The 26,449-nt window shown below is 47.3% G+C and overlaps 1 protein-coding gene across 1 annotated transcript in view; it reads left to right on the forward strand.

Moving 5' to 3' along the window:
- Positions 1–26,449, forward strand: part of LOC147457603 (uncharacterized) — a 110,753-nt gene that overhangs the window by 39,102 nt on the left and 45,202 nt on the right. Inside the window, exon 2 of the mRNA XM_086512472.1 lies at positions 700–784. Within this exon, the coding sequence (XP_086368598.1) occupies positions 700–784 (85 nt within the window). The remainder of the gene's footprint in view (positions 1–699; positions 785–26,449) is intronic.

The raw sequence follows: 26,449 nt of genomic DNA on the forward strand, positions 1-26,449 counted from the left end.
GTTCTTTCTGATCTCTACAGATGCTGACACTGATGTGTAGGAAGACCTTCACATTATTGCTTTCATGATTTTGCTTGGGACTCTCTTGTAAAGTGATGTACATTAAGATCTTGGTTGGCAGCAAGAGGTGTGGTGTGGCCTTGTACCTATCCTTGAGTGACGATCCTTTCCAGCTTAAGACATCATTTTGAAGGGTGCCAGCCAAATGATGGGGCATGGAAGGGCAACTTTAGATTAATAGCATCAGTTTTGAAAGTAACCAAATAGTAGCCCTTGTGGGTTCTTTTTCCTGACAACCTTCACATACCCGTTTTCCCTTGACATACCCCGTTTCAATGGTGCCTACACATTGGTCATTTGCTAGCTTAAGCTGTAAATGTTGGTTTTGATTAATCATTGGCTATTTAGTGTGCTGATCCTTCTTGAGCACACAAGTTCGCGTCTTGCCATGTTCAGTTTTCCACACGGCCAGGCTTCCGTTTTTAGTTTGATAGCTTTAGTCAAAGTAATGTTGTCCTTACACAAAAAAGTATGTGCAGGAATTTGATTGTTACTTTTTTCATGACAATCTGTAGCAGGGCTCTAAGTGTAGTTTTGATGGTAATAAGCTTCTAGGATTCCTGGTAAATAGTGTGCGGTTTCTACATTATAGCTGGAAATAATCTTTTTGTGCTTTGCCTTTTCTCTTGGCTGGTGCAGAGCACGTTATCGGTTAGCTCCTTCAGATTTTGGTAATCTCTTGCGACAGCTTCTATTATCGAGACAATGGGACAAAGTTGGCCTGGTATGGTTATTGTGATTTCATATTGTAGTACATCAAAAGTAACTCTATCATGGGTTTCTACTTTGATGCATGCATTGAAGGCTGATGTTCTATTCTTGACTAAAGGTATTAAGAAACTTGAATAAACGGGCATTTTTGTTGTTAGTTTTTTTTGGTTTTGATTTAGACACTTTTGTTTCTGGTGTTCTACATTTCTCATGAAATGACAATTTTACATAGTTAGATTGATGAATGTCTGTAATGCTATAGAGTTTGACCAATTGGCTAGAGCCTAGAGTTCTGTCAGCATTTTCCACTTACAACAGATACAAGGGGCAAGAGCATGAACTTGGAAATAAGCCATGTGAGATAGACACAAGGCTGAAAATTGGGCTTGATGAGCACAGCTTGAAACTCTAGGTTGACTTGATTATGCAATCAGTGCACGGTGTGACTATCTTATACTAAAGTCGTCTATGAATTTGGGACACACAATTATCTGCTGAGTCGTGCCTACACTTCCCTCCACCATTGTAGGCATCGTGTGTGCCTTTGTCATATGCTTCATGCTATAAGCTTTGAGTCCTGGACTAGTATCAGCTCTCCTGCTAGCTTGCCTACACTTCCCTCCACCATTGTAGGCATCTTTTGTGCCTTTGTCATATGCTTCATGCTATAAGCTTTGAGTCACGGACTAGTATCAGCTCTCCTGCCTCAGCTTATATACTGATATTGTCCGCTGTTACCTTGTGGGGTGAGTCCTTTGCTCTTCTTATCAATACTCTCTGCTCTTCCTTTTACGAGGAGGCTGCTCTCTGACTTCATGCAATTTTCATTCTTGGCTTATAGGTGGCGCTTTCCTCTTCTGGTCCCTAAATGGTGACATGTCTACCCTCGTAGATGTCCCTCTTTTGTACTTCGTTTGTTTTACTTGTGTGTGTCAAGAAGGCGTCCAAGTAGATTTGTGTCCTTTCTGCTATCTAGTCCACGTAGAGTTATCCTTTTTTCAACAAGAATATTCTGAATGTATGTATTTCAATTATTGCAATAATGGTGTGTCTCTTGTGTTTGTGTCACACACTGCTCTGCAGAGTGTATTTACGAATTGTAATATAGAGGCCGTTTTAGGTTCTATCATTTATATATGAGCCTGATGGGGTGGGTTTTGACAGCAGACCTCTTGAGAATCTGCACAATGTATTCATTTGATCTGTGTGTTTTTTGTACGGTACATTTTTCAGTACGTACTGAACGTTAAGCACGAGTTCTTTTTCTGAACCGCACTTTTTTGAGCAGGGGTACAATTTCCCCTTTCTATCTCTAGCCTAAATTGCTGGTTATTAGAGTAGCTTCTTACTCCAATCATTTGCTGATACAGTAGTTTACTGGTGTGAAATAAAGTGGTTGGCTTGTTTTAAGAGTATGTTAGTTTAATAATTCGATGGTTATCAGAATAGTTTGTTGTTGTAAATGTGAAAAAAGAATCATTATACAGCTTGCAAGTGGTTCATCTCATGACTCACGCATAACCTTTTTTGATCAATATATGTATAATAAATTTTACGTTACTGATTATTGGTGTCTTTGAAACATAGAATTTAGTCTCTAGGACTCCACAGGATGCATAAGTAGATATATCTACCTCTCTACATAAGCGTTATATATAGACATCTATGTTTCTAAATTTCTGTTGAAAACGTCTAGAGCTAGATGAGTTTACCGTTAACACTTGGTCAGTCAATGTTTGCTTCAAAGTCTCTGGCTTGGAGTCTGCTCTGGAAATTTACTGCATGATCTTGATATGCTGGACCTACGCTTGCAAGTTTAGAATGAGCTCGTCTTTCTCCATCATCTCTTGCTTCATGGTTGTCATTTCCGCTTGACCTTTCTTTTTTTTTTGACAAGAAAAAGATCCGTTAGTTAAGAAAACTGTGCAATGGGCTACAACCTGCCCCTACTAGGGAGGGCTGCATCAAAAGTGGGGAGACTCTCCCAGTGAAAAGAAATATATGTACAAATGACGGATAAATCAGGATATAAGACCAGGAAATAACCACAATGGTTGGCGGTACTGCCATCTAGGTGCCCCATGAACCATGGTGAAGAAGGGCCCTGGTTGCCAAAGTCGCAAGGAGGCCTGGCAGGGCTCCCGCATGCGGTCGGAGCTGCCCTGAAGCCTCTCAAACTGTCCCCTGAGTGTATGGATCAGCTACAGCTAGATGTCATGTATAGTCTCTGCCAGTTGGACAGGTTGACCCTTGAAAATGAGGAAGCATCGGGCTCTCCAGATGAACCTAAGTGTCAGGCTGCAGATGAGCTCCCAAGAACGCTCTATCTCTGCTCCATTCTTGAGGTACAAGCTCTGTGGTGGGCTGGAGTGTAGGCCGGCCCTCTTGTATCACAATCATCGTGTTGACTCAAGCTATCTCAAAACGAAGTGCTGGGCCCACTTGAAGTTTCTTCATTTCTTGAACCAAGTAAGACTCTTATGGAGATGGCTTGGTGATGGGAGGGGGGACTGGTGGGGTATGGGAGGTGCGGGCCGATATAGATGTCTTTCTCCTCTCCATAGTGCTGCTAGAAGATGAGATGCTACCATAGATCTCCCTCCTTAGAGAGAGAGAGAGAGAGAGAGAGAGAGAGAGAGAGAGAGAGAGAGAGAGAGAGAGAGAGAGAGAGAGAGAGAGAGAGAGAGAGAGAGAGATTTTATTATCATCCTCGGATGTCAAATATGACCTATGGAACCAAAGTTACATGTGATGTAGTATGTGTGTGGATGATGAGTGATTCTCAATGCTCCAAATTGTGGTGATGAGAGTTGCAATGGAGAGCCCACACTGTGGCTGGGAGAGGAAAGTGTGTAGGTCTAAGTCATGGCTAAAAATGTGAGGGAAGCAAGTTCGGATGTGACCAAAAGCTGAGCACTCTAGTGGTGTGTGGTATTCAGATTCTCGAACTTGCAGTGAGCATAATGTGCACAATGGATTTGACTCTTCTCCATTGCCCCAACGCCCGTCTCGCATCGAAGGGAGTGGGAGCTAAGCCGAATGGTTGTGATAGTGCGTATCGCTGACAAGGAGATAGGCTCAAGCATGTAAGGGTGAGTATGGTTTCCTCTTTTAGCGAAGAACATGGTTTTGTAGTTGGGGGCAACATGGGTGGTGTAATGTACGAAGCGTGACCCACTGGATTCCTCCCAAGCCGTAATACATTGGCGTTGTAGAAAAGCTTCATTCACTTGGGAGTCTTTTGAGGCATCATGTAGCAAGTGTAATGCATCCCATGATCCATCTCCCAAACCACTTCTTTATGTCTTGCATCCATCCTGTGCTCAAGATCTTGCTTTTCTTTTTTTCCGAGAAAAAGATCCTTCTATTAGTTACTGAAACTGCCCATAGGGCTACAACCACCTCTTCAAGAGAGGGCTACAACAACCATGGTGGGACTCTCCCAATGAAAAAACCAGCATATGTACAATGGGGCTAAATCAAGAAATGGGGGGAGGGAAAAGCCTCACAGGTGGTCGGTAGTGCCATTGTAGTACACCCTGGACCATGGTGTAGAAGGGCTCAGGACGCCAGAGTCATAGGAAAGCCTCTCTGCACTCCCGCATGCGGTCAGAGCTGCCCTGTAGTCCCTCGAGCTGTCCTCTGAGCTCTAGCCAAAAATCGCATATAGTCTCTGCTGGTGGCATAGGGCGAGCCTCATAGTTACCTGGAACGCGGAACGGGAACGGCAACGGGATCCCCACGGAACGGGGGAACGGCTAGGGGTCCGGAACGGGAACGTCGCGGAACGGGAGGTATAAAAAACACCCAAATAGTGCAATTTTTAGCTCCTTGTGTTTAAATACAAGGATTATTAGAGTGCTTTGACTCTAATACTCACGAAAAACTCGTTTTGAAGACCATTCAACCTTGCTATGACTAGATGATGAGAGAGAGAGAGAGAGAGAGAGAGAGAGAGAGAGAGAGAGAGAGAGAGAGAGAGAGATTTGAGAGAGTGGGAGGGAGAGGAAGAGAGCTTGAAGGCTTGAAGCCTTGAGCCTTGAGAGAGTGAGTCTTGAGAGGGAGAGGGAGAGAGCTTGAGCCTTGAGGATTAGCTTGTGAAGAGAAAGGGGGAGGGGGGTGCATTTTATGAGTCCTTGAGGCCTTGCACACTTTCAAAAGAAGCCCAAACATTTACTTCAATTTTTTCAATTTTTGCCAAATTTGTTTGTAGCCGTTGGCCGTTCCAGGGGCATTCCGGAACGGTCCGGGGGCGTTTCGGAACGTTCCGGAACGGCCGTTCCGGTTTGCATTGGCCACCCGGAACGTCAGACATTTCGGGACGTTCCGGAACGTTCGGGAAGGGAACTGCCCCCTGGAACGCCGGAACGGGGGCGTTCCCCGGTAACTATGCCGAGCCTCAAAGATGCGGAAACAACGGGCCCAGCAGATGAACCAGAGTGTCAGGCCACTGATGAGCTCCCAAGACTCCTCTCTCTCGCTGCACCACTCCTGTGGAGTAAGCTCTGTAGTAGGCTGAAGTGTAGGTCGCCCCTCCTGCATCTCTATCATCCTGCTTGTGGAGGATAGCTCAAACTGAAGTGACGGGCCCGTGAGGGTGGACCAAGCCGCTGCTCCCCAAGTGTACTGTCCAGCCGTGGATAGAGCAGGCATCAACCGAAGAACTCGTAGCCACACTTGCTGGGCCGAGGGACAGTCCCACAGACAGTGACGCTGACTCTCCATAAGATGGTCACAAGCTGCACATGCGGCCGAGAGACCACTATGCACTAGCCAGCTCCCAACTGCTGTAGCTCTGTGTGCGACCAGCCACTGAAACAAGGTGACTCGCCTCGACTGTTTGGAGTCCCACAACCTCTTCCAAAATGCTGCCAAGAACTCAGCTGTGAGACCCTCCTCCTGCCAATGAGGTGCTGTAGTGGGGCGGGCCTCTCTCTGTGCAACTATTGTATGACGTCCCAGACGAACAGTGTACTGAAAGAACAGAACTCCTGAGTGGTCTGCAGAAGAGAAGGGATCCCTCCATAGCTACTCACCAGGATCCCACTGTACTCGTGCCAGTGGACAACACTCCCAAGCCCACAGCCTCCAGTGTCCAGTCTTAAGAGCTGCTGGGTCAGGACCTATGACACAAGTCCTCCCACAGATGCCCACTACTCGGATCATTTGAAAACAACACTGAGCCACCTGCGGGGCCTCTACTGAAACTCGCTGAAGGCGTCCCCCACCTTGGAGCTCGAAGAAAAGGGATGGAACAGTTTCTGAGCAGGCCCCGACTGAGATGAGAACCTCTAGTCGTGTGAAGGCTCCCATCCACCGGGGTGCTATTGGCTCGAGAGGTGTGAGCCACTCAATTGGAACTGACTCTGAGATGTCCTGGCACATGCTCTGCACCCCTCTCATGCCTTGTAGCTGAAGACCCTGCACCTCCTCTGACAAACCTGTGAACTCTAGCCAATCACCTAAAGAGCGTGTTGGACCCGCTGCCATGGGACCCCAGGAAACATGAGGCGGACTACCAACCAAGTGGCCTCTGTGAGTGCTAACCATGGGGTTCCAGATGAGGGGCTGCCGTAGGCGCTCCTCCGTGCACGTAGGCTGTCTCTGCTATAAGCCACGCCGCAAGAGCTCCCAAGATCGAAGCAAGCTCACAGCGAAGCGGTCGTCCAGTCTCCTGCTCAAACCAACTCTGCGCATCTCTGTGAAGATCCATCTGGCCGAAGGTTGCCAAGGGCCTCCTGCCTGAGGCACCCTAGCACGAAGCCGCTGTAGCAAGAACTCCTTCCAGGGCTCCTCACCTGGAAGAAGTCCTCTGACGATGAACTTCCCAAGAAGGGCTCTGCTCTGCTGTGCTGGATCAATGATCCCAAGCCCTCCCTGTGAACAAGGAAGAGTGATGACGTGCCAAGCCACTTTGGCTCGGGCTATCTGAGTGTCACGTCTTGACCAAAGGAAGTTCCTGATCAGCCTCTCTACCTGGCTGATACAAGAACTCTAGAAGATCCAGCAAGAAGTGATGTACCACATAGTCGCCAACAACACCTGGTTGGCAACTACTACTCTGCCAGCCAAAGAAAGTCGTGCTGAGCTCCAATGTAACAACTTTCTCCTGATAGACTGGAGAAGGGGAGCAATCTGCTGCTCGGGAGACAAGTTTAAACCCATCTGACAGCCCAAGTAGCGAACTGCAGTCCCTGGGGGAATCCACCTAAAACCCTCTCCTGGCATCCAATCAGGCACATGAGCACTACCAACCGAGAAAGCTACTGTCTTTCTCCAGTTGATCAGTGCGCCCGATGCACAGCAGAATGTCTCCAGAGCCTGCTCACACCTGTGAAGGTTGGCCTCCTGGCCATCTAAGTACAAGGCTTAGTCGTCGGCAAACTCAGCGTCCAAAAGCTCATCTCCCCGAATAGGAAGTGCTAAGCCCTGTAGACCAACCTGCTTCGACACCAAAAACCTGCTCATCGCCTCCGCATAGAACAGAAAGAAGAAGGGAGCAAGAGGACAGCCCTGTCTGACCGATCGTGTAAGCATGAAGCGATCACCTCTACCTCGTGCCAAAAGTACCTGACTATGAGCCTGTCTATACAAAGCTGACACCCCTCTAATCCAAGCATCTGAGAAGCCCATCCTGCGTAGAGTGCCCTCTAGAAAGTCCCAGTCAACTCTGTCGTATGCCTTCTCAAAGTCGAGAAGAAGAATCACGAGGTCCTCACCACGGAGTCGTGCCAGGGTAGAAGCCTCCCAAAAAGTGAAGATGTTGTCAAGGATACTGCGTTCCTTGACAAAATCTGTCTGAGTCCCATGTATAAGGCTCTCTAGAAGTGCCTGAATCCTCAAACTCAGAGCCTTGGCAAGAATTTTGTAGGCTGAGTTGAGGATGGTGATGGGGCGCCACTGTCGAATCTCATCCAAGGAGCCACCCTCCTTGGGAATGAGGTAGATCAGGCCCTCACTCATGCTGTCAGGCATCACTCCTGTGTGCAAAATGTACTGAAAAGCACTACAGAGATCTGGGCCAAGCAGGTCCCAGTATTCCAAGAAAAAACTGGGAGTCAACCCATCCTCACCTGGACAGCTATCAGGGGGGAGGGCCCTAAGAGCTGTGTGCAGCTCCTCAAGCTGAAGTGGCAGCTCAAGTCTTTGACGCATCTTCTCAGTCACAAGACAAGGCATCTGTGCCCAAACCTGCTCCCTGCATGCATCCTGACGCTCTGACTGGGGCTCTGCAAACAGTAACTCACGGTAAAAGTCAGTAGCAACTGCACGCATATCCTCGGGCTTAGAAGCAACTGACCCATCTAGCCTCCTCAACTGACTGACCTTGGCATGCGAGTGCCAAGGTCCCTCTGCCTCGAAGAAAGCACTAGTCACTCTATCGCCCACCTGAGTCCACTGAGATGCCTGTCGGTGAAAAGCAAACTCATGCCGCCTCTCCTCTGTGCTAGCAAGCTCTTGTCGAGCCTGCTGTAACTGCTCCTCCAACCAAGGACTGTCTGGATGCTGCTCTTGCATCCTTTGTAGCGAAGCAATGCCGCGTCTGAGACGCTGCTCCTCCTCTCTCGCGGCATCCCGGCAAGCCAGAGACTCCTGGAGAAAAAAGCGGCTAATCTGGGCTAGGCATGAGGCCACTTTGTCAGCAGGAGACTCCTGCCTGTCCAAGCTCTCTGTCCAAAGAGCCTCTACCCGCTCTCTGAGTACCGAGTCCAACAAGACTCTCTGGGATGCGAAGCATCGTGCTCCCACTCCTCTGCCTGTCTGCTATTGTGAGGATCACTAGTGCATGGTCCGAGAAGGAGGTCCCTGCTAGAATGCCCACTGTCCCGCCCAAGTCACTGAAGTGGTCACTAGTGTAGAAGCGATTTATCCGCGATAGCTTCACTCCTCCCACTCTGCGGTCCGATCGAGAGAAGGCAAGGCTGTCTGGGGGCCTCTCAAAACCAGAGTGCTACCAAACATCCGAAACCCTCAGAGTCATACAAAACCTCTCCCAAGCTGCCAGCTCAACTCCATGCACTGTAGCATGGCTACCACCAATCCTGTCAGAAGGGGTCCTCCAACATGTTGAAGTCCCCTCCTATGCACCAATGTTCTGCCAGCGACAGAGACTCAACTATCTGAGACGAAAACTCTGCACAAGCACTCGCCACATTGGGCGCATAGATGTTCAGGAAACCCACTAGGCCACCCTGAACCTGCATAGTAATCCACTGAGCCCTGCCTGGCACAATAATCCCTCTGCCCACAATGGCCTGCTGCAAAGAGTCCACAATAGTCATACATACCCCACCTTGGATGCCTCCAGGTCCATAAGCAGCTGACCAAAAAGTATCATATCGTCCACGCAAGAGCTGACCACAACGTCTAATGCAGCTCTCACACAGATGGTGCTCCTGAAGCATAAGGAGATCAATCTCTCCTCCCACAAGGCAGCGTTGAAGCTTCTGATGCAGTCGGCCCGGCTGACACTGAAACTGGGGCCCACCTAGTCCCTGCACGTTCCATGAGACGATCCTCATGGGGAGCGAGAGAGAAGAGATGTTGCCGCAGCAACTAGACGAGCTATCTTGGAGGCTGGCTTGGTTGGGGAGTAATCCGCATCCGAGCGTCCTCTAGATAGGCGTGACTGCATCGAGTGCCTAGCCCAAGCCCAAGTAGAGCGGGCCGTACGTACAGCCACCTCCTCTGTCCAGGAGTCCTCATGAATGTATATATAGCATGGCCAACACTGTGTATCGGCAAAGAAGTAAACCACAATGTGTCTACATCCTGTTGAATTTGGAGGTGTCACTGCAAACTTGGCCAATGGCGACAAAGTCTGGAGCATGTCTGTAACTCCTAGTTCTCCCATGTGGTGAGAGAACTCTAGGACCTGAGTGTGCAACCATCCCAACACTGAGTCGAGAGTCCACTCTGTCTGGTCTCTGTCGCAAAGGGGGAAGGAGAAGCCAACTGCTGAGTCCAAGGCCTCTGTCCCCCTAGCGGCAAGGAACAGAACATGGACCCTGAAGCAGGCTGCCTCATGGTCTGCTGAGGGTCGCCGAGAAAACGAGTGAAGCCGTAGTCGAAGAAGTCCCATCAGCGCCGGATGTCAATGCTTGTCTGACCACGAGGGATAGTTGCAAGGGAAGATGTCTGTACCTGCAGAGGGGGTCGCAAGAAGGGCTGTTCCTCTCTCGCTAAGTGACTCGTGGCAAAGGCGGTGCCAAGAGATGTGCTAGCTGCCGGAGAAGGCCCTGCCCCTTGGGTCGACTGTGGAACTGAAGCAGGAGGGGGGGGGGGGGGGGGGGGGGGGGGGGGGAAGGAGCTGGGGGGAGTGGTGGAGAAGAGGGGCGGGAGGGAGCGGCAGAGGTAGAGGGGCGGGAGGAAGAGGCGGTGGGAGCAGCAGGCGGGGGGGAGGATGAGGAGGAGGGGGGGCACTCTGGGGGGGAAGGGGCTGTCAAAGGTGAAGCTGGGGAGGGGGCTGGTGCAGGGACCTCATCCTGCTCAAGAGGACCAAACCGGTTCTCCGTGGGAACCCATTGCTGCAGAGTAGGCGCCTGAGGACCACTCTGAGTGCCAGGCTGACGCTGTGGCCCCTGACGTCGTCTACCACGGGCCTGGTGCCATCCCTCCTCCGCTGGAGCCCCAGGCTCAGAGGGTGGCTCTGCATCTGTGGGCTGTCTCTGTCTGTGTCTGTTGGCAGTCCTTGCAGGCTGGGACTGAGGCTGTGGTGTAGATCGAGGCCTCCTCCGTGGGCAGGCCTTCGCTAGATGGTCCATCTGTTGACAAATGAAGCACTGGTTCGGAAGGCCCGAATACTCCACACTTTGTCTAAACCAACCCCCACTCACCCGAGGCAGAAGAATAACCTTCGGGAGCGTGTGAGTGTCTCTGACCAAAATGCGAACTGAGGGAATGCCAGCCGCCTTGGCAGGTACTGAGGCTGCCGTGCGAGGTGTCTCCAGGACAGTCCCAATGGCTGAGCCGATCTTGGACAAAAGTGGTAGGTACTCCCTCCGCAAACCTGAAAAGCAGACTGAGATGGGAATGTCTGTCTCCTCTACTAGAACATGCGAAGCAGGGTCAAAACCATGTCGCCACTGTCGAAAGTGGGCACGTGTTGCTCGGATGGTCAGTGGACTAATGGCGATGACCTTGGACGCCATCTCGGAGGTCTCAAACTCGATTTGGTAGTAGCCTCGTTCGAGTATCTGCACGTGTAGGAGCTTGCCCACCTCTTCGAGAAGGTAGGCCTAGAGAAGGTCACGCAGCTCTCCTCTGCTAGGTCGGGTGCCGAGAATCTTGCAGATGACAGAAGTTGCCTGCAGTCGCTCTACCTCTGCGGCAAGGCTCGCTTGCTCTGTCGGAGAAAGTGCAAGTCGAATGGTGGGCTCAGCGGGGTCGGGCGAGGGGGCTTCGGACGAGTCCCTCTGAGGCGGAGCTGGAGCTTCCATCCGTGTCTACTGCTGTGGCGAAACGAACGAGCGGTGGAGAGAGACTGCAGACGAGCGCCGAGCACTTGCCCAAAAAGAACAGTGCTACACGAGCCAATGTGCAGGGAGGGGGGGGAGGTTGGTGTGTGGAGCAGCCGGATAAGGTGCGGGATAATGCGCGGGAGCACAAGCGGGATTTGGGGGGGGGGGGGGGAGTAGGGCAGCGCGCAGGCAGGTAGCGGGCAGCCCGTGGGGCAGCGTGAGACCAGGAGGGGGGCAGTGGGCGGCTGAGGAGCAACGTTCAGGAGCGGCGAGGGATGGGGGGCAGCACGTAGGGATAGGCGAGGGTGGAGGCAGCCCAGGGGCAGCGCGGGGGGGGGGGGGGGGGGGGGGGGGGGGGGGGTCAGCAGTAGTGAGCCAGGAACCTCTTTATCTTTGATGCAAGATCTTGCTTTTATGTGTCTTTTGAACTTTTTTGCTTGCTTCCCATGCAATTGTAGGAAGTTGATGTAAGGGGTTTTGACGCATCTTTATCATGTACTCACAACCCTTTCCATGCCCATAACCTCAATGGAAAGAGATCCTGACTTAAGGAGGAGCATATATGGTGTGTGTCTCTTAACTTGGAGAAAGTTTGTAAGAAAACGCTTTTGGACATTCTCAAAATCTTTCCAAGTAGATTTTGCGGTGCTCCCGCCCCATACTTCAATGCCATAAAGAAGAATCCGTGTCACCAATGTGTCAAAAAGGTACTTCTTGAGAACCCAACACTTGATGTTTCCGGCATTACACGTGTTCTCAAATGCATAGTACGCTCTCTTTTGGTTTCCAAACGATGCATAGCACATTCATGCCACTTGTGATTGGCCGGAACCTCAAGGCCAAAGTACTTGAAGCTCTCAACAACTTCAAGTGTCTCATTGTTGTATTCAATGCATGGCTTCTCCTTATGGTTGGTTTTCACAAGCATAACCTTTGTTTTGTATTCATTCACAATCAGCCCACTATGCAAGCAAAAAGTCCTCAAGAACAACCATAAGCTTTTGTGCATCCTCTAGATTGTGTGCTAACAACAAAAGCATGAAAGTCAAGCACTATTGGGGTTAAACAAGGATGTTCGTTGTCACCAACTCTCTTTGGTCTATGCGTCGATGAGAGAGAGAGAGAGAGAGAGAGAGAGAGAGAGAGAGAGAGAGAGAGAGAGAGAGAGAGAGAGAGATGAAATGCTATATTAATGTCTTCAAAAAGGCCAAAATGACCTATGAACACATAGTTACAACATAGTGGAATCTAGTACAATGTCTTGGTACAAAATATAAAAAGTGGGGTACTGAAAAAAATATAAAAAATCCCTAGCTACTAAGTGGGGTGGGGGGTTCATACAATATCTGATACAAAGGTTGATATAGGGCTGAGACAGAAGTGACACAAGGGCAGATACAAGAGTGAGCATGGTATACAATCCTCATCAGGATCACAGGAAGTCCATCATCGATCGCTGGTGGATCTCATCAATCTCCTCCATGGTTAAAGTAGTCTGACCGGGCGTCGTGCATATCAAGCCAGGTGACCCGAATCCGCTGATGTGGTCTCTGCCGATGTTGTGTAGTCTATCATCGATCGTTGGCGGATCTCATCAATCTCCTCCATGGTCAGAGTAGTCTGACCAAGCGTCGTGCATATCAAGCTAGGGTGACCCGAATCTGCTGATGTAGTCTCCGCCGATGTTGTGTAGTCCTCCTCAACCGTGGGTGCCTGGATCTCCCGAGCTCAGTCGCTCGGTCGATCAGCATGCCTTTGGTGTGAGGAGAGTATGAGCTTTGCTGTGGTTGCTGTACCTCCGGTTGCACAATATTCACTCTACAAAAGAAGTTTGTGATCCGTCTGAGAGAGAGAGAGAGAGAGAGAGAGAGAGAGAGAGAGAGAGAGAGAGAGAGAGAGAGAGAGAGAGAGAGAGAGAGAGAGAGAGCAGATAGCGTTGAGTTTCTGCTGTAGAGAACGAGCGAGAGCGTGAGAGAGAGTTCGATGCAGATTGGGTTGCGTGTGCTATTCAACACACTTTTCAATGTTGTGTTTTATTAGTTTGAGGGTACAAGTTATAAGGGTCACTTAAATGACCCTAGGGGTGGTTCACACCCAAGGTATAAGTGAGTAAAAAATATACACAAGAGGTAGTCAGAGGGCCTTTAGACCCAACAACCTCCCACTTAAAGGCCCGCCCGATGGGGTACCTTTAAGTAACTCCCACTAAGTGTAAGCAATGCTAATGTTGTGTCTTAGCAAGACACTTAGTGAGAACATCTGCAGGGTTATCTTGTGTTCTGACCTTTGTCCACAGAATCCCCGCACATACACTGTACCCTTTCCATAGTATATGCATGTGTCTTGTGTACCTTTCAAGTACCTAAAAATGCTCTTCATTGCCTCCCAATGTGGTTTGCCAGGATTAGACATAAACCTGCTAACAACTCCCACTGCATAAGCAATGTCCGGTTGTGTAGCAACCATGGCATACATCAAAGAACCACAGGTTGATCCATAAGGAATACCTTTCATAGCATGGGCAGCTGCATCATCTGTTGGGCAATCATGCTTGCTAAGCTTTGTGTGTGGTGGTGAAGGCACACGAAGATGCTTAGCATCAGCCATATTAAATCTCTCAATCACTTTCTTGATGTACTTGTCTTGAGAAAGGAATAAAAGACGTCTCTTTCTATGCCTTGCTATGCGCATACCCAAAATATGTTGAGCTGCACCCAAATCTTTCATAGAGAAAGCTGAATTCAAAGCATTCAAAGTTTCCTTATGCTTGCATGCAATCAACATATCATCCACATATAGGACTAGCACAATAAGACTACCATTTGGAGCCTTTTTAGTGTATAGGTAGTGATCTGCATGACTGCGTTTGAACCCATGGTTAAGCATAATAGTATCAAACTTCTTGTACCACTGTCTAGGGGCTTGTTTCAGCCCATACAAGCTGCGTTTCAGTTTGCATACCAAATGCTCTTTTCTTGGAATGACAAAGCCCTCAGGTTGCCGCATGTATAGCTCCTCATCCAAGTCACCATGTAAGAAAGCAGTGATTACATCCACTTGATCCTACTCCAAATCCAAGAGAGCACATAAAGCAAACAAAGCACGAAGTGTAGTCATCTTCACCACATGTGAAAAGATCTCTTGGAAGTCTATGCCTTCCTTTTGTGCATAACCCTTAGCAACCAAACGCGCTTTGTGTCACAAAGTGATGACGTGGCGGACAACAAAAACCCTAATTTCTGCCAGAAACCCTAATTTCCGGAAATTGCCTGACTGTTTTTTTTTTTAATAATAATTTTAAATGATGAGCGACACAAATTTTGCTTTCTCTCTATGCAATGAGAAAGAGAGAGAGAATGCTTTTGCTTTCACAAAAACTCTGTGAGAGAGAGAGAGCAATTGCTTTTGATTTGAAGCTTTTGGGGCTCTTCTTTTGGGCATCCCTTGCAACCTTTAAATTAGTGGTGAGGGCCTCACTTCTCAGAGCATCTGGACACAGAGTCTGAGAGTGAATCCCGACCCACTCTCTTGTACTTTGAACTGATTAATATAAAAAGAAATACCGAAAGGGGCGCCAGTCTTTGGGGCCAATATCTCTAGGCACGGAACTCCGCCGGGCCAGTGCAAATCTATTGTGATCTGTGAATTGTTTTGAAGTGGTTATTTGGTGCTGTCGCGGTTGATTCTTGACTTGGAATGTCGTAGTCTGTTACAGTGGTATCAAAGTACGGCGGATTTCTCTTCTACGAGAAATCCGATCCCCAATTTTTTTTCCATGGCACCTATGGCTTCACGCAAGAATCAATTGACTCCCTCTGCATCTGGAGATGCGGGCATGGATCACAACGAAGATTTCGGCAGAGTATGGCCCGCCTCTGCCAACTCACGTGGAGCTGCGAGAGATTGAGCGTTGCCAATTGATCGGCGATGCAACGAAGATGATCCTCAATTTTGCGAAGGACCCAAAATTTGCAAAATTTATGAGCCAGACTTCTTTTCAAGAAGTGCATGAGCTGTGGCAGAAAACCACTACACCCACTCTCAAGAAACCTTCTGCTCACAAGAAATATTCAGAGAAGGAATTAGAAGAGGTGGTTGATGCACGGATTGCTCAGCTTTTTGACGCGCAAAAGAAAGTCAAAAAGCAGAAGAAAAGCACTGAGTTCCCGGGATATTTGGGTCGTCAGTCGACTTTTGACAAGGCAAAGAAACGGAAAAAGCGTGTTCGATTTAAAGGAGTACCCAGTTCTTCTTCTTCTTCTTCTTCTTCTTCTTCTTCATGTGACAGTTCTTCTAGCTCTTCAGATTCGAGCGAAGAAGACAGAAAAGGTAAAAAGCGAAGCAAGAAACAAAGCTTCGGAAAGGGCAAGCAAAAGGCAAAGAAGGCTACATCTCGCCCAGTGACTGATAGTTCTACTGAGGATCGTCTACAGACAGCTCAAATTCTGATGATGGAAACTTCTATGCGAACAAGAAGAATTTTTACAAAGACAACCAGTATGACTTTCTCGAAGATAAAAGCAAGAAAGGTCGAGAGTTCAAGGAAGGTGGCCACTTGATCAATTTTGATACTTTTTCAGGATATTCAGATGCTTCGAAGGCTTTGTCTTTTATACAACAGTTTGACATTGCTTTTGCGGGAGGACGCTATTCAGAGCACTCCAAGATTCGGAGAGCTACCTCTTACCTTAAGGGGAATGCTCGTACTTGGTGGTCCACGCTTCTTTTAAACAAGACTGCGCCAGTTAAATGGCTGAAATTCAAAAAGCTTTTTATTTCTTCTTGGTTGACGCAAGAATATGAACGAGATATACGAGCTGCTTGGAACCATCTTCGGATGACCAAGAAAGATACAATCAATGCTTATTGTGAAAGATTCTGGAGCTCTTTTCTACCCGCCTCTTCATTCAAGAAGATCTCATTCAGAGAACAGATTGAGCGGTTCACCTTGGGTCTACCTACAGAGATCCGAGATCACTGCTTGGAACAGAAGTCAGCTTCTGTTCAGGAGTTGATGAGTCATGCGAAGCGGGGCTTTGCCATTCACTCTGGCAGTCTGACCTACCCCACAGATGAGGCCATGACACAACGGGTCGAACAGACTTTTGGGAATGAAAGTAGAAAGAAAAGGAGCAACCTAGAGAAAAAGGATGCACGACCCAAGCTTACTCCTGAGGAGAGAGCTCGCTTCATTAGAGAGGGGAAGTGCTTTGGATGCGGGGAACATGGACATATCTCCGTGAAGTGCCCTAAAAAGGCACAGAAAGAACAGAATGATAAAGACGACAACAGGCCTGAGAGCAGCTGAGGAACGTGGCAGAAAAGCAGATAGAAAAGCAAAACTGGTACCACGTGGCGTGGGACTTGCACTGAATCTAATGAATGAAAGTACAAACTTTGCCGCTTTTGGGGCAAAGTGAAGGATCAAGAAGCTCTTTTGAAGGAGCCAAGGCAAACTTCTTTTCACTTGGAATTGGCGGCTCGATTTGGAATTATGTCCGACAGACTGACGCCACAGGTGGAGGTAGTTCGACTGGCACCCGGATGGGATGTTGCCATTACACTGAGCATTGGCAAACTTCGTTTGCAATGATAGGGGTGTTTAGGGCACGCGAGTGACGTTCTACTCGGGATTCCTTGGTACCACAAGAACTACGCCGTGGTTGACTACCGGGCCGAGAAAGCGACTTTGATAAATGAAGGGCTTAGAAATTGTACTTGATGAACTTCAGTTTCTTACTCATTCTTTTGGGAGAGAACTGAACGATGGATAAAGGTTGAATATGTTTTGACCTTATCAAAAGAACGCCAATATTTTTCTCCACACTCATGCCGATTGCTTTTCAGAGGGCCCGAAGATCAAACCATTGATCTGATACCTGGAAGCACGCCACCGAACCGGCCACCTTACCGTGTGAGTCGAGTACAGAATGAAAAGATTATGAACCCAGTGAAAGACCTCTTGGAAAAGGGTCTTGTCCGGCATAGTACTTCACCGTATTGCTCTCCACTGTTGTTGGATTTGAAGAAAGTCGGGTCTTGGAGAATGTGCATCGATTATAGCGCTCTCAATGAAAGAACAGATTTTCAATTCCTAGGATCGATGATATACTCGACAGGTTACAGGGATCCTCGTGCTTTAGCAGGATTGACTTGAAGAGTGGATATCATCAGATCCGAATCGCGCCGGGAGACGTCTACAAGACAGCCTTTCGGACGACTTTTGGGTTATTTGAGTTTTTGGTGATGCCTTTTGGCTTAACCAATGCTCCTGCGACATTTAACCGGAATCATAGTTTTTCCATACGTCAACCACACGTCGCACGCACACGGGTACGGAAGTACGGATGAGACTACTTGGAAATTCCACATGTCAGCAGATAGCCTACTATATAGGATACTTAAAAGCCTACATACTACACCAACATGTTTTAAACTTTATACACAAACACAAAATCATAGAAAGTTCAGAAATTAGATTTTGGAGACTAGCTTGTGGGCACGGGAGAAGCTGAAGGTTAGCAAGAGAGGGCGAGAGAATGGGCTGGCTGCTGGTTTGCAGCTCGCAACTCATTGACGTGCTGCAATGCCTGCATAACAGAGTCAGCAGCCCAACTCCCGCGGCAAAAAAATTGTAGGCGAAAATTTTTTGCCCCAAATTTAATGCCGGGTACGAAATCACTTTCCATACGTTCTCGTACTCAGCCGAGTACGGAAGTACGGCTAGGCAACCACACGGGTACGAAAAAAACTAGGAACCGGGTGATGGACAGGATTTTTCAAGAGTACAGGTTATTTGTTGGCACTTTCTTTGATGATATCGTTGTTTTCTCCAAGAATGAAGCAGAACACAGAGATCATATGCTTCAAAGATACATTTTTTGGGACACTTTGTCTCAGCAACAGGAGTGCAAATGAATCCGGCCAAGATAGACACTATCTGTGATTGGCCCGATTTGAAGAAAGTCCATGAAGTTGAAAGATTATTGGGACTGTGTTCGTACTACAGACGGTTCATTTGAAAGTTTGCAGAGGTTGCTTCCCCTATGCATATCTTGATACAGAAGATGTCCCTTTCTCGTGGGCATCCACAGAGGTGACTGCCTTCCAGACATTGAAAGAGAAATTGACTACAGGACCATATTTGACTTTGTCGGACTTGCAGAAGTCATTTGAGGTATTTTGTGATGCTTATGGTCATAGTCTGGGTGCGGTCTTGATGCAAGAAGGCCATGTCATTGCTTACGAGAGCCGATTGTTCTCTAGGCCGGAGATGAGAGCACAAATTTATGAGAAAGAGCTTTTGGTGGTTATCCATGCTTTTACTCAGTGGCGGCATTACCGGGAGTGGATTTTACTGTCTTTACATACCATCAGAGTTTGCGCTGCTTCTTGCCACAAAAGCAGCTTTTGGAAAAGCAAATGCGGTGGGCAACATCTTGTCACAGTTCACTTCCAGATTGTCCATGTACAGGGACAGAAGAATGTGGTGGCAGATGCTTTGTCTCGGAAGCCGCTGGTTCTGGCTATTTCCGCGATACATCATAGGAGCTTCGAGGATATGGTCGATCAGTATGCCACAGATACAGATTTTGTAGATACTTTCACACGGATACGGGATGGGGAGACAATAGCTGGATACTCCCTTCGGGAAGGCTACTTGATGAGAAAGACTATGTTGTGCATTACACAGCCGTTGCGGGAAAAGGTTATGACTGAATGCCACCGCCCTCCTTTTACGGGTCACCGCGGCATTGCTACCACCATGAAGGGGTAGAGAGATACTTCTATTGGTCGAGGCTCAAAAAGGATGTGGAAGAGTTTGTGCGCTGTATGCTAGAAGGTCGAGTTTGACAGGCATAAGGCATAGGAATTGTTACAGCCTTTACCCATACCTACCCGCCCCTGGGAAAATATTGGAATGGATTTCATTTTTGATCTCCCGAGAACACAGAATGATCACGATGATTTTCCGATTACATGGCACGTCTGAGACAATTGTCTCCGACAGAGACCCCAGATTTATGAGTTTGTTTTGGAAGGCAATTTGGGAGAACATTGACACGGGGTTGCAGTTCTCGTCATCGTTCCACTTGTAGACTGACGGGCAATTTGAGATTGCCAATTCAGTGGTTTTAGATTTATTGAAGTCTTGTATCTCGGATCAGAAGACTCAACAGGAAAAGAACTTACCTTTGGTGGAATTTGCCTACAATAACACGATACACTCTTCGACGGGGAAGACGCCATTTGAGATTGTTGAAAGTGCTGTGAAGGTTCCATCCTTCCTGAGCACAAAAGATTAGATATTTGAAGCGGATGAATATTCGCGAGATTTGGATACGGCTTTTGCCAAGGTTCGCGAGACTTTGCAGAAGTCTCAAGAACGACAAAAAAAGGCAGCGGATCGCCATCGTCGCGACTTGAAACTGAAGGAGGATGATTGGGTGCTCTTACGTTTTGAGAAGGCACGCCTAAGAAAGAAAAAGGGAAAGGAGAGGCTTTTTCCAAAGCTTAGTATGCAATACTACGGACCTTTCCAGATTACTGAAAAGATAAATGATGTCTCCTTCCGATTGAAACTGCCAGATACTTGGAGGATTCACAATGCATTGCATGTGAGTCTCTTGAAACCTGTTAAGGGTGATGTGTCTGATGATGGGGAGCCTGATGAGCAACTCGCAGTGGAAGAAAACGAGGAGACCCTTGTTCCTGAACAGATTTTGGCACATACGGATATGAAGAAGCGTAAAGTCCGAAGGCGGTTCTTGGTTAAGTTCAAGAACTTTCCTGCATTTGATGCGAAGTGGATGGAGGAGGAGGACCTAGCAGATACTCCTCGGATTGTGAAACTTTACCTCGATGTTTTGGTTTAGCATAGTCTACTCCAAACGGAACCCAGAAATTTAGCTTGGCCGAAGATCTGGTGCAGTGGGATGCACAAGAGGGGAGTTACTCCGCTCCTTTGTCAATAGATGCCTCGATTTTGATACTAAAGTGACTGATGTCTCTTTGAGCTTCAGGGATACGGAGAGCTGACAGTATTCTGTTGGATCACTTTATGAAATGGAATTCCTGATAATGATACTGATTTGTTCTTGACTTCTTTTGAGTGCAGGAACTGATAGCCGAAATGACTGCAGCAGTTTGGTCTGATTGATCTCTAATAGACATGGTTGCAATAGGGGTTAGTCAATCCGACATCGATGAGGTCCCGATTGGACCTAGATGTGATTGCTAGCTACATTGCCGATAAATCATGGTCTAAGATCCGAATGAATGTTGGATGTCATGTGATGTCCTGTGATGTTGTGTGATGTGAGTGTCGATTTTGTACATGTGCTAGATGTGTGTCCTACTACGTAGGTACTAACAGTCAGTGTTTGCTAAGATGGTTTATGGCTTTTGTCGGTTTTGCAGGCGTCACTCCAAGTCAAGAATCAACCGCGACAGCACCATGCAATAGATTTGCATTGGCCCGACGGAGTTCCGTGCCTAGAGATATTGGCCCCAAAGATTGACGCCTCTTTCGGTATTTCTTTTTATATTAATCAGTTCAAAGTACAAGAGGGTGGGTCGGGATTCACTCTCAGACTCTGCGTCCAGATGTTCTGAGAAGTGAGGCCCTCACCACTAATTTAAAGGTTACAAGGGATGCCCAAAAGCAGAGCCCCAAAAGCTTCAAATCAAAAGCAATTGCTCTCTCTCTCACAGAGAGTCAAGAACTTGAAAGCAAAAGCATTCTCTCTCTCTTTCTCATTGTGTAGAGAAAAATCAAAATTTACGTCGCTCATCATTTTTATTTTTATTTTTATTATTTTTTTAAAAATTCAGCCTCCACTATTTTTAGAAATTAGGCTTTCTGGCACAAATTAGGGTTTGCAGGAATTTTAGGGTTTCTGCTGTCTGCCACATCATCACTTTGTGACATACCCCCCTCTTGAAAGCATTGTAATCGAACGCGCAAGTTTGTAACACTTTGTACTTGGGTTGGTCATCTACACATTTGACCTTATAAACCCACTTATTAGGAATAGATTTCCTACCTTTGGGCAAAAGCACAAGCTCCCATGTATTATTTGCATACAGTGATTCCATCTCCGATTTCATAGCAAGCTTCCACTTACTTTTGTATTCACAAGATTGGGCCTCTTTGAATGTAAGAAGCTCTCCCTCATTCGTCAACAAAATGCAATCCATAGATAGCTAGAACCTCTCTGGTTGCCTTCTGACACGTGTAGACCTCCGCACCCAATGATCTGCATCGACTGCCAATGGGTCTACATTGTCCGGAATGTGCACACCATCAATTGGCGGTTGATTTTCAACATTACCTCGTTGCTGTAATTCATTTTCAGCATGCTGGTCATGTGGTATAATACCATTGTGTGCACTATTTGTTGTCCATTCTCTTCTGGCTGTTGCACAATAGATTGCTTCTCATTTTCAGCATTAAAAGGGATCAAATTTTCAGTCAAAGGTGGCTTTATGGTTGGCTGATTATGCTGAAACTTGGCCTTCTTCTTGGTCAATGTCTACATGTGTAGCATTTTTTAGCAACTTAACCTCATCGAAAACTACATCTCGACTACGTATGATCTTCCTGTATAGAGGTATCCAAACTCGATAACCCATCTCTCCCTCATCTCCATATCCCATGAAGATGCCCTTGATAGATTTCATGTCAAGTTTGGTCCTTTGATCAACAGGTACATGCACAAATGGATCGCAACACCCCACTCCCCAACACCCTCTCCACCTCTTCTGTGCGTCACACTACCCCTCATGTTCCTTGATCCTTCATAACTTTTGTGCCGCCAACTTGGTAGTTTTCTAGAGTTGAGTACAACAATGATAGAAATCCTTTATTTTTTGTAATTTTACACTCTGTTCTAGGTAGCCAGCAGAGTCCCATGCTCTCCGTCTCCCTACCTTTTGCTGGCACGAAGACATGGACATAGGTTTCAATGATGGATTTTGTTATTCGTCACACCTTGCAGGCTATCTAGGCTTCGGCAAGCTGCATTTGATCATGCATTGCTACGGATAGATTGGCATAGACCATAGGAGCTATACAGTGGCTACACATAGCAGATTGCTATCATTTACCATTGGTTGTATCGGTGGACCATACTATTTCGATCCCTTGCATTATGTGAGTATGGTCGGAGTTGACAATAATCTCTACTTTGGCTCTTGATTTATAACTGCTTGCTCCTTTGCCCCAAGCCAGCTTCTACGATCAGTACCAAATGATGAGGATGTGCTTCCATTGGCTCTTGTTCCAAGGCTTCGGCTAGGGATCGAGCGAGCTCGACACTGATCCTCAGTCTTGTAGCCGTTGACACATCCCCCACTTTAGCTCATGAGAGTGGAGTTTTGGCTCGAGATTGTAAATGTAATGCCATTTGTGGATTTGTGGGTTGTTGACAGTGTAGAGACCATTGAGGAGTGGCGAGACATTCAACCCCCATCTTTACCATATGTAGCACCGTGTGAGAGAGATGCTTGGGACAGATTCCTTTTTGCAGTTTTTGGTACAGATGCTTTGCATACTTCATATGTGGCTTGCACTCCGTAGACATTGCAGTATTGTGGGTTTTTAGAAGGGAGTCGGGTCGTCTGCTCGTGTCACAAGACGGGCACCACATGCCAATAGAAAAGAATAGATTGAATAGACTTTTAGCACTTCAATAACAATTGAACTGAAAGAGAGAGACGACATGCGACACGGAGTGGCGGAATTCCACCTTAGAGAGTATTGGCCCCAAACCTTGGCACCCCTTTCGGTATTTCTTTATATTGCATCAACACAGTACAAGCCGGTACTCCAGACTCTGCACCTTCTCCAGGAAGCATGCCAGAGAATGAGCCCTAACCTCATATTTAAAGGCCCTAGGCCCCAGAAGCAATTTACAGTGAAAAGCCTTCAATCTCAAGAGCTTCTGGTCCAAAAGCAATGCCAAAAAGTTGCCGGCGTAATTTACGGAAATCCGTACAGCCTGCCACGTCATCAATCAGCGCAATTTTCGAAAATCTCTACACAGCCTGCCACGTCATCATGTCAACGCAATTTTCGAAAATTACTGTACAACTGCCACGTCATCAGCTTTTGCGTAGGTCCTGCTTTATTTTAATTCCTTTATGTCACTGGGGCCCCATCGGACGGGGTCCCCATAAGTTGGTATGACTTCTTCTTCTGTTACTTGTTCTTCTTAGGGTTTAGGCCCCTTGGCCGACATCTATAAGTTGACTCCATTCTTCAAGGCTTCGACACGTCAGCAGTTTGTTACAGCTCGAGCGACCATAGATTTTATGTGGGCCCTTGGACAACATCTTATGGTACGAATTGGCTTGCTAGAGTGCTCTCTGATCATGCCTTACTTTCTTTGCATTTGAGATTTGAGACCTCCTCTATACCTAGACGAGGATTGCGTACATCACCTGACTTGGTGTTACATGATGCTTCCATGTCTCAGTTGATTCAAGATGTTTGGACACACACTGGTTCTGTTGACCCCGCGTCACATGTGGTTACATCCATCATGGCGTCTTCCGAGGCTTGTAGACAAACAGCTACAGAGAGGCGATGAGGCCTGGTCCGAAGGGAGCGAGAGTTACAGGATCGTTTGAGTTGCATTTGCTGCCAACTAGAGGAGTTTCGAGGAGTTGAGTTCTTGGGAGAGTGCGAAGTTGTTACCTGGAGACTCTTAGTCACATTCAGACTGAGAAATCCGAATGTGCCTATCATGCTTCGGTCTAGACATGGATATCCAAAGCGAATAGCATGAATAAGGATTTCTTTGCACACTTCCGGGAACGTCCCAAAGGGAACTTCCTTAGAGCCTTACGCGATTGTGTAGGGAGGCTACATACGGATCATGATGAGGTACTTGACATAGGTTCAGATTATTTTGAGCATTTGTTTACTTCTGATCAGTTTACTAATGATATTTTGCATGCTAGAGAAGAGGTTTGGCCTCATGTGCAACTAGTGGTTGCAGAGGTTATGTGCCATAAGTTACTCGCCCCCTTCTCTATGAAAGGCGGAGATACATCGTCCGTGTGACAATGGAGATCGATCACTCTCATGTCCTCCGTGTATAAGATCTTTGCTCGCATGATCAACATTCGCTTAAAAACCTCTAGGCCTCATCTCATCCATGCTTCGCAGACACGTTTTGTACAAGACCGCTGCATTTTGGATAACATCTTCACTCTCTATGAGGCAATTGAATGGGCTAGTCAGACAAATCAGCCTATAGCATTTATGCTTCTTGATTTTGAGAAGGCTTATGATAGAGTCGATTGGGGTTTCTTGGAGGCACTATTCAGAGGATGGGTTTCCCCTTGCGGTGGATTAGAGGTGTATTTGCATTATACCGTACTGCTTCTAGCGTTGTCACGATTAGAGCCTACTTTGCAGGGCGCTTTCATCTGTCTCATTCAGGCCGATAGGGATGTCCCTTGGCACCCTACTTCTTTCTGTTTTTTGCTGAGGCCATGTCTCTATTCTTGCGCAACAGAACACCACAGTTAAGAGGTCATGCTATGCCTTTGGCGGACTCGCCAGATTTTTCAAATCAAGTGATACTTTGCTCTTTGTCAGGTATGACACACCCTTTTTGGATAGTCTACGGGATGCTCTTGCGACCTTTTGCTTGGCCAACGGTGCTCTCATTAAATCTAACAAGTCTTTTGGTTTTCTTGCAAGGGTGGTTGCGGATTGTCAGTGGGGTGTGCATGATAATTTCACTTGGCTACCTAGAGGGCAGACTTGCATATATTTTGGTTTCCATGTCGGTATTGATGTGTCAGTTGAGCAGCAGTTTGCACCTGTGCTGCAATCTATCAAGATTTAACTTTGCCATTGGTCATCCTTGCATTTATCTTTGGTTGGCAGAGCCCTTGTGATGAATTTGGTTCTTCTTGTGACGGCTTGGTTCACCACATCTTGCATGACTCTTCATTGAGGCATCATGGCGGGTTTGTAGCGCCTTTTACGCAACTTCTTGTGGGGTGGCCTAGATGGCTCTACAAACACTCGACCACGAGTCCATTGGGACACAAGTCATTTTGGGTAGAGAGGAGGGAGGACTAGGGATTGTTTTTAGGGGCTAAGCCTTGGAAACAATTTTTACACCATGCTTTGTCACATACATCTCCTCGTTTTGGCACTCTAGATATTACAGGCGTTTGGCGCCCGACCATAAGATTCATCTTCATAGATGCACCCTTGGATATGTCTCATCTATCATCATATATGCGCTTCTTGTTGTGGATTTGGAAGGAATTATGTCTTGCTTTGATTCGCCACCCACCTTCGTGTATCCAGGAGATAGCGAGGCAGCCCCTTGTATGGAATGCATATGTGACAGATTCAGAAGGCTGTCAGTTAGGCAAGAGCACACACATTGATTGGGCTAGGCGGGATGATGGGCCAGTAGGGTCTTTACACTGTTGGTCAAAAGCTTCCTCGTTTGGGGCACATGTGATGGAGCTACCTACGAGATCGGGAGAGGGGTTGCTGCCTGTACGAGAGAGATTGATGGGGCCCCTAAAATGCATATATAAAAAAGTTGACGTATTTTATCTTTGATTTATGGGATCCGGAAAGTCGATCAGTGATCCGTAGTAGTGATATTTTCTTTAATGAGACTAAGATGCATAGACAGCCAGTGAAAGAGGTTGAATTTTGAAAAGTGACGTTTTCTGATGTATCACCTCTTGTCCAGACAGCTCCCAAAAGCCACTTACTACACAGGCTAGCATGAGTTCAGATAAGCCGCGGAGATCTCAAATAGTCTCACATTCGCCATAACGTTTTATTCTCAAAATACGTTTAGAACGTGTATTGTACCCTGCGTATTAAACGTCCCGCCCCGTACCTTGGCTACTATGGTGATAATACCCTGAGCTGGCAAATCACCACCCGTGAGCTATGTGGCATGTATGCATGGATGAAACCCTCGTCTAGTACGGTCATAAACTGGTCTCTGTAGTAGAGCATCTGTGAAGGAAGAGGCTGTTGAGGTGCGGTCCAAGTCTCTTTGATGAAGAGCTGCTGTAAATCCTGTCCTCTCACTGTGTGAGAGATGAATGAGGTGTGAATCCGGGTCGTACTGGAAAGGGGGTAATCTCTCCATGCCTAATCTGTGTACTCCAAATTACCACTCTCTGACCTGTGAATCCCTGCTCTCCTGACTGGTAGAGGTGCC

The sequence above is a fragment of the Adiantum capillus-veneris genome, chromosome 5 (genome assembly GCF_014529385.1).
Source record: "Adiantum capillus-veneris isolate H3 chromosome 5, ASM1452938v2, whole genome shotgun sequence".
NCBI classification, from domain to species: domain Eukaryota; kingdom Viridiplantae; phylum Streptophyta; class Polypodiopsida; order Polypodiales; family Pteridaceae; genus Adiantum; species Adiantum capillus-veneris.